Source organism: Phoca vitulina, unplaced genomic scaffold, assembly GCF_004348235.1.
Source record: "Phoca vitulina isolate PV1807 unplaced genomic scaffold, GSC_HSeal_1.0 scaffold41, whole genome shotgun sequence".
NCBI classification, from domain to species: Eukaryota; Metazoa; Chordata; class Mammalia; order Carnivora; family Phocidae; genus Phoca; species Phoca vitulina.
The window spans coordinates 10701742-10710253 of NW_022589744.1; the positions used below are offsets into that span (position 1 = coordinate 10701742).

At 50.7% G+C, this 8512-nt stretch overlaps 1 protein-coding gene across 1 annotated transcript; it reads left to right on the forward strand.

Moving 5' to 3' along the window:
• The first annotated feature begins 3682 nt into the window (after positions 1-3682).
• LOC116648136 (CMRF35-like molecule 5) lies at positions 3683-7949 on the forward strand. The gene is made up of 3 exons (XM_032429974.1): positions 3683-4031; positions 5534-5660; positions 7829-7949. The coding sequence occupies exons 1-3, from the start codon at positions 3683-3685 to the stop codon at positions 7947-7949; spliced, it is 597 nt and encodes a 198-aa protein (XP_032285865.1).
• The last annotated feature ends 563 nt before the right edge of the window (positions 7950-8512 follow it).

An 8512-nucleotide genomic window follows, 5' to 3' on the forward strand; every position in this document is an offset into this window, starting at 1 on the left:
ACAGAACCTGACGCAGGGCTTGATCCCACAATCCTGATATCTCAACCTGAGCCGAAATCAAGAGCTGGTCACTCAACTGAATGAGTCACACAGACACCTCTTATGTAGAGATTCTCTTAGAAAACTTCTAGCAAAGCAGTTTTAAGATACAGCTGCAAGCCAGCAAAAAAAGAAAAAATGAAATTTTGCCATTTGCAACATCGTAGATGGAACTAGAGGGCATTATGCTAAGCAAAATAAGTCAATCAGAGAAAGACAAGTATCATATGATCTCACTGATATGAGGAATTTGAGAAACAAGACAGAGGATCATAGGGGAAGGGAGGGAAAAATGAAACAAGATGAAACCAGAGAGAGAGAGAGAAAAACCATAAGAGACTCTTAATCTCAGGAAACAAACTGAGGGTTGCTGGAGGGGTGGGGGTGGGAGGGATGGGGTGGCTGGGTGATAGACACTGGGGAGGGTATGTGCTATGGTGAGCGCTGTGAATTGTGTAACACTGATGAATCACAGACCTGTACCCCTGAAACAAAAAATACATTATATGTTAATAAAAAAATAATTCAAAAAAAGATATAGCTGCAATTCTTGCTGCACTTATGTAAATAATCAGGCCACGGTTTTTTGGAAACTAGATTTATTTTGCAAACAAATTCATGTTAACTTGGTTATCTTTGGTAATAACGAGGGTGATTATAGAGACAAAAGATATTTCAATAACACATCTTTGTACGTATTAGATTTTAATACTAATCATTATAAGCGGGACTAGGTCCTGATTTCTTCCAGTATCCTCCACTGCCCGGCTACGACTCTCCATGCTAGCATTTTGAGTTTTCTCCCCTTTCTGACTTGGAATCATTGAGAATGAAAACTGCCCTTTTTCCTGAACAACTTGATGTACACTTCAGAGAAATCAGCACAATAGCTCACACATAGACAATCTTTGTGCCAATTGCTCAATGGGCCACTCAGATCACCAGAGACATTTGAACTACAGACCCGGAGGTTCTGTCTGATTGCCACAACCTGCCCTCACTCTACCTGAAGATGCTTCGAGTTGACATCTAGAAGTCTGCTCCCCTGGCTGTCCTCAGAACTCGGAGACTGGCTTAACATTTGATCCAGTCATTAACCATTGTTTTCTTTTTGTTTCTATAGAAATGCCTCTTATTTAATACCTGACTTACTCTGTAGTCCTGATGTTGAGAATACACCTGCATCTCTGTCTTCTGAAATGAGTTTGCCTAAACTGACCTACTGTCAGTCCTAATAGACCACTTCAATGGGAAGAAACATCCCACCAGCGCAACTTTTAATATGTGAAACTTCAGAGAAGTTTAAATTTAAGTTTTCTCTGATGAACCCAACTACATGGCAGAGCAAACATTTGTCTACAAAACATTTACTGTTCCTAATCTTCCTGTGAATTGTGTTCCTCCTCTTTGAAGTCTCAGAGCCCTGCCCTTCTCCTTAATTCGGGATGAAATTTATACCTCTTTTTGCCTGACTGCCATGATTGTGTAGATTCCCTGTATGTATGCTATTAAATGCGATTTTCTCCTGTTAATGTCAATTTGATTCTTAGTCCAGCTAGAAGAACCTTGAAGGGGACAGGAGCTCTTGCTCCCCTTCCCTCTCCAGGGCTGGCCCACCTCACCCACTACTCCTCCTGTTGGCAAAGCCCTTGGCTGCTCGGCCTCCAAACCCCCCACCCTGGCAAGGCCTTCTGAGGGTAGCAAGTGGCAGAAAGAGGGCCCCAAGGGCTTTGTCTTAGGAAGGCTAGCCTGGTGGAGGCAGGTGGAGAGGGACTCCCTGGGCCCATGGACCAGATGTTGAGACAGATAGACTTTAGGAGTGAAGATGACAAGAAATTGCATTCTGAGCACATCTGAGCTGCTCACAGGGCGGACCGCTCCACAGAGGTGCCAGCAGCCAATGGAAGTCCAGAACGGGGCTGGGGAAGGGGGTGGCAGGAAGTAGGTGTGCAGAGACTGCCGGTGGTGCTAGAGAGTGGGGCAGAGACCCTCTCCAGAGACAAGGTCATCAGGGACAGACACTAGGGGATGCTGAGGTGAGGGGCCAGAGCAAGAAGAGGGCACACCTCATCACGTCAACCATACGATCCAAAGAACGGCACTGCCTTTCTCCTAATTAAGGAAATTAGGAAGTAACTGAAGAAAAAAAATTAAGGGAAGTAGATGAGAGAAATTGAAAAAGATTAATTTAAGAAAACGAAGGCAGTTGGCCTCTGAGCTCAGTTCCAGTCTCTGGAGGGCAGGGGGCATCAGCTGAGCACCAGGGAGACAACCCAGGCAGGCAGGACATGTGGCTGCTCCCGGTTCTGTTCCTTCTCATCATCCAAGGTGAGTGGGGCAGGGGCTTCAGGACGGAGCACCTGCAGGGCTGGGGCGGGACACAGACAGGGTCTATCCTGGGGGAAATAGCAGGACATTTCACTCACCAGACACTAATTCTTTAAAAAAAATTTTTTTTTTTTAGTTTTGTTACCTGACAGGTACTAAGTTGGGTTTTGGGTTAAGAAACATAAAATGAACAACACAAATGGTGTCTGTCTTCTAGTGCACTACTTCTCAACCTTGGCAGATAGTTGGATAGACATATGATGGATGGATGCATGGATGGAGCATGGGTGAATGGATAGATGATAGATAGATGCATACATGGGCACATACATATGCATATATACACATACATAAATGCATGAATTCCTAAGGAACTTGGAGGGAGCACAAAAGCTCAAGCTCCAAGTGAGACCCACTCAAGCAAGGTGGGGTTCAGCTATCTGGATTATTTATAAACCTGCACTACTGGTCTTGACTTGTAGCTAGAGCCGGGATCTCTTCTGAAGAGCTCAGATACAGGGAGGAAGACAGGCAGCAAAACCAGGGGTGATAGGATCTCTGGAGAGTTGCTCAATCCCACACATCAGGCTGCCCAAGTCTCTGCTCTGGATGAGCCAAGGACCAGACCATCGTCCAGGGTCGTAAGTGCAACAATGGAGACAGGGACAAAGTACTCTGATGGCACCCAGAGCAACCCAGTTAGCTGCAGAACCGGAGACACCATAGAAGAGACACTGTTTGAGCCGAGCCTTGAGGGATGAATAGAAGGCTTGATTAAGCAGAGCAGAGAGAACATCCAAGTAGAGGGAACAGCTTGTGTAAATATAAGGAGACACAGAAGAGCAAGGTGTGTAGTAAAATAACAAACAATCACCTGTGTGAATGAATGTGTATGTGTGAGTGTGTATGTTTACTTCCATGGATGGATTCGGAGGGTGAGGGACTTTAGGTGTTTTGGGGTTAGAGTGTCAGGGGTTGGGTAGGGAGGGGGCGCACTGTCTCACCAGCTCTAGGATTCAGAAATACACCTGGGGTGCAGTGTGCGTTCTGCACTGCCGGGGAGAGGTGTTGGCAGAGGGCAAGGGAGGGGTTGTGGTCAGTAGGATCGAAGTGAGCAGAGGCCCCTGTATTGGGCAGTTAGGAGCCCCAAGGGGGACATCCAAGAGAGGAGACAACTAAAGACATACTGCAGGGGATTAAGAGACAGGTGGAATGTGGCAATTAGACAGAGAGCAGAGGCTCCTGGCTGGTCTTCAGGGCATTACCAGATGCCCCAGCATCATCCACACCATCCCAGGGCTCAAGGGAGGATGACATGAATGTTGGGTTTCTAGGCCACATCTCCATCTGCCAGGAAAGAACTGTGAGAGGCACAGAGGGGGGCACGCTGACGACAAACTGTGAGTATGGCCGAGGGTGGGAACGCTATAAGAAGTGGTGGTGCCGCGGGAAGAACTGGAATTCCTGCAGAATCCTTGTAAAAACCACCGGGTCAGAGCAACTGGTGAAGAAGGGCAGAGCGACCATCCAGGACTATCACAACCAACGCACAATCACCATGACTTTGGAGGGGCTCCGGCTGGATGACACAGACACATATTGGTGTGGAATTGAGAGAATCGGCGAAGATTTGGGGTACAAATTTTCCGTGATTGTCGACCCAGGTAGGCACTACGCCCTCCTGTGTCCTGGGGCCCTGGTACCACCCACAGAGGAGTCAGGATTGTTCCTCTGTCTTCCCAAATGGATGGAGAAGAGTCTCTAAACTTGCCTGAGACTCCACCTGTGTGTGCGTGTGTGCGTGTGTGTGTGCATGTGTGAGCAAGGATGGTTGGGGGCACCAAGAGTCTGGGAAAGACTGGAAGAAAGAGCAAGCCCCACATCTCTGCATGTCTCCAACTGCTCTCCCCAGAGGGAGCAGAGAAGCAGAGACTCGGCTAGGACAGGCTTGTCCAGGGAAGGCAGCTCCTCTTTTCCCGGTCACGTCCACCCTCAGTGCAGCCCCAGGCTGAGTGGGGCCTTGTCAGGAGTGCAGGGAGGAGTGGGTGCTAGAAAGCCATGGTCCTGATGGTCTCAGCTACAGGACAAGAGACCCTCTCCCTGCCCCATCCTTCTTCCCCTCCCTCCTCTGGCAACATAAGCAAAAAGGAGCAGGCGAGGGACTCTGAACCCATTTCTGGGAGATGGAAAGGCAGACTCCACCAGAATGCTGGGAACCCCTCTCTGGGGCTACCTCTGAGCCTTGGAGGGGACTCTGGGCTCCACTGCAGCTGCCCCAGAGGCACTAGGGCCTCCCTGGAGACAGGCCTGGAAAGGGAGTCAGGCTGTAGCCCCCCACACACAGCTCCAGATCTGGACCCCTCAGTCTTCTCTCCAACATACAGACCCACAGACACACAGACCCAGAGACTAGGTAGGTAATACATCTGATACTCATTAGCTCATTTATAAAGCAGAGAAAAGTCTCTTCACACTTAGCATATGCAAAATGGTGTGCAAATGTGCCCACTGGACAGGTATGCTGGTAGAATGTTCCAGAGATTAACTGAAAAAGACAACAAAGGTGGGTGGATGTGTGCAAGACTGCAGGAGAACTGGGGCCAGAGATCTGGAGTCTGGACCCTCCAACCAGATAAGCCTTTGCTGGCAGGCCTGGTGTAATAAGAAAGGCCCCGGGGAGGCAGGCTGGACCCCAGAAGACAGCAGGGGCTGTGGGCTCTGGGCGGGGGATCCAGGGATCCAGGAGACGGGGGATCCCTTGGCCAGCCAGCTCGTGGGTCACAGTGCTTCAGGGCAGGTGGCACACAGCCTGCTTTGGGCAAGGCTGAGACTCAGAGAAGAGTGGCCTGGCTTATTGAAAGCTGCAGGGGTGGGAACGTGGCTCTGACGTGCTCAGCTGTGCCAAACAGACCCTGAGATTGAGCTGAATGTAATTGCTCCAGAGCTTCCCACCCAACATGCCTCCCCCGGTGGTGAACTGCTGTTTCTCTGCAAATGAAGTAATTGCATGTTTGGAACAGGAAACCAAAAAGATGCAAGACCAGACCAATGTGCCTGAGTGATGAGGCTAAGGCAGAAGCTTCTTCACCCTGGGGGTGGGGAGTGGAGAAGGCCATGGGAGCCACCTGCGTCACACTCACCACCCTGCTCTGCCCTGTGTGTTTAGCACCAGATCCAACAGATTTTCCCAAGCCTGTGACAAGACCCACAACAGCCAGTTGGGATTCCACATTTCCATTTACCCTGGGCATCAACAGCACCCAGCCCGTGACTCTGATCAACCCCGACAGCAGGTGAGCAGAGCTGGACCCCAGCAGACCTTTCCCACTGCTGCCCTGTGACCGCTTCCCACAGGGCACTCTCTCAGGGACCCCCCCTTGGCCCCACTGAGGTTTCCTATGCAGGGGAGAATCAGCAAGGTCTGCACTAGGCCCCCCTCTTTATACCTCTGAGCACTTAAAGAACTCCCCACTCTGCAAGAGGAACCTAGACAAAGTTCTTCAGCTGGGCTGCAGGAGAGAAGTCTCTGGCCTCCTTCTGACCTGCCTCCCAACCCACAAGAACCACAAAGAGGTGTAGGTGGTTCCAGCCTCAAGTATGCCAGAAGAGAAGTACTCTGTATTCCTTTCCTGTGGCTTCTGGAACAAATCACCACCAACCTGGTGGCTTAAGACAAAACGAGTTTTATGATCTTATGGTTCTGGAGGTCAGAAGTCTGAAATGAGTCTCCCTGGGCTGAAGTTAAGGTGTTGGCAGGGCTAGTTCCTTCTGGAGGCTCTAAAGGAGAAGACCTTCCTTGTCTTTTCCAGCCTCTGGAGGCCCTGCACCCCCTGGCTCCGGGTCCCTTCCGTCCTCACAGCCAGCAGGGGTGGTTGAGTCCTCCTCATACCACATTACCAGGACACTGGCTCTCCCCTGTCCTTTCATTTATAAACACACTGCTGATGACATTAGGTCCACCCAGGTAACCCAGGATAATCTCCCCATCTCAAGGTCAGCTGGTTGGCAATCTTAACTCCATCTGCATCATGACTTCCCCCTTGCCATGTACCCTAACACATTCACAGGTCTGACATCCCTGGGGGGGGAGTGTTATTCTGCCCACAGATGGTCACAAGCAGGTGCCTGTTCCATGAATTCAACCCTGTCCTCCCTGAGTGCTAGGGAAACGCTGGGAAGGAGTGGGATGCTGTGATTCCTGCTTTCTCACATTCCCAACATGGTAGAGAGGCTGGGACATCAACCTGAAGGCCCCCCCACCCCATCAAGAATCATCCAAAGACAACCAATTAGCTCTTTCATCAAAGGGCAAACACACTGCCCCATTTTCACCCCATCAGAGACCTGGGGAAGGTGCATTCCCTCCCTGGATCCTGCCTCCCAGAAACACCCTCCACCACCTTCCGTCCAGCCCCAGTTCTACTTCTTTCCCTTCTGCAGGACTCTATTCCTAGGAACCGGGCCCCACTGGATAGTTTGTTCCGTCATGCCTCTGAATGACGCAAGGCACTTGGCTATGCTTCATGATGAGCTTCTGTCCTGCTGGTGACTGTTTGGAGTTGTTCTGTTGAGTGGGGAGTGGAGGGTGCAGGACTTTGAGGAGACCAAGGAGCATAGGAGGAAGTCTGCAAGGTGGAGAGACGGGACAGCAGCCCCACAGTGAATAGAACTTATGAAAAGAGCACAGTAGCTTAAAGGATATTTTGAGGAAGGGCAAAGCAGCATGCCCTCTCTCTTTCCAGAAAACCACCTGTGAAATCCAATGACCCATCATGCTCTAGGCAGGTGAAGGACAGAGCAAGGTTGGTCTGCAAGGAGTCCTGGCCTTGCTTGTGGAGGACAGGATGAGGCCGATGGTAAAGGGGTCAGACAGTTGATTAATAAGACGAACCACCAGGGGGACATATGTAAGCAATGGCCCATCATCCATCTAGACCCCGTGTCCACTATATAGGTTGTATGAGAGAGAACACCTCATATGTGCTACCACGTGGGGTCAGAGCTGGGAGAGACCCCACCCAGGAGAACCCTGAAGGTAAATAGCCAGGTGGACAGGGGTGGGGGATCTTCATCTGCTTCAAAGAGGTAATATTAGATCGGAGATGGAAATTTGGGCAGAATTGACACAAGGTCGGACACAAGTAGAATGAAAAGACACACAAAGGTAAACCCTCGAGCTTTGCCGGCCTGAGGTGAGGTGGAGGGAAATTGTAGGAGGGTAACCAAAAAGCAGGATGAAATCAGGAGGCAGAGGTGCTGGACCCCAGGCTAAGCCTGCAGGGAGGCCCCTAAAGGCTTAGCCTTGGTTGGGCAGCATGGCTGTGCCTCAGAGGGGCTTCCCTGGCAGGAACCAATGCTTGTCTCTCCTGAAGCTCTGGGCTCAGGAGTCAGGTCAGGGAGGAAGCGGCTGGGGCTGTCCCTAAAGAGGGAGCTCACTGATGTCACCCTGTTCCTTGCACAGGGCCCTGCTGTGCAACCTTCACTTTGTGCCCTTCACCTTTGTGAAGGTGCCCCTGCACAGGGTCCTGCTGTGGACTGTGGTGTGGCTGATCCAGAGTCGGGGGGACCCAGGGGGAGAATAGAGTCAGCCTGAGCAGGAGAAGCACAGCTCCCATGCCATCAGCACCCCTGCACCCTCTGACCTCTCAGCAGGGAATGGGCAGTGGTTGAAGTTCCAAGAGAGATCTGGTCCCTGTTAGGTGGGGACTCCCCTCATCCTGACCTCAGGAATAAACTCTGGCTCCCTCCCTGCTCTGCACAGGTCGGGGACCCTGGCCTCCGCGGTAGCAGCCAAGAAGCCTCCTGTGTGGATCCTCCTGATGCCTCTTTTCCTTGTGACCCTGGAGTGGCTCTGCCAAGGATAATGGACTATTACAGCGTTCAGGACTCTGGCCAATGATGGGTTTTAAAATCCAGACCATCCAGTAATTATAAAGCCAGAATTAAATCAAAAAGCTTCCGAGTGTGTCCACATGTCAAAGACCCCTGATGGGCCAGGTGTACAGAGGTCTGCTGATTCCACCTCCTCCTGGAGTAAGAATAGCCTGAATGTAAGATGGAAGACAAGGTTGGGCCATCTCTGACCCGCATCCCATCTGTTTGCTCAATACATTTCCTATTAAATCTATGGCTTTCCTGGGCTCTT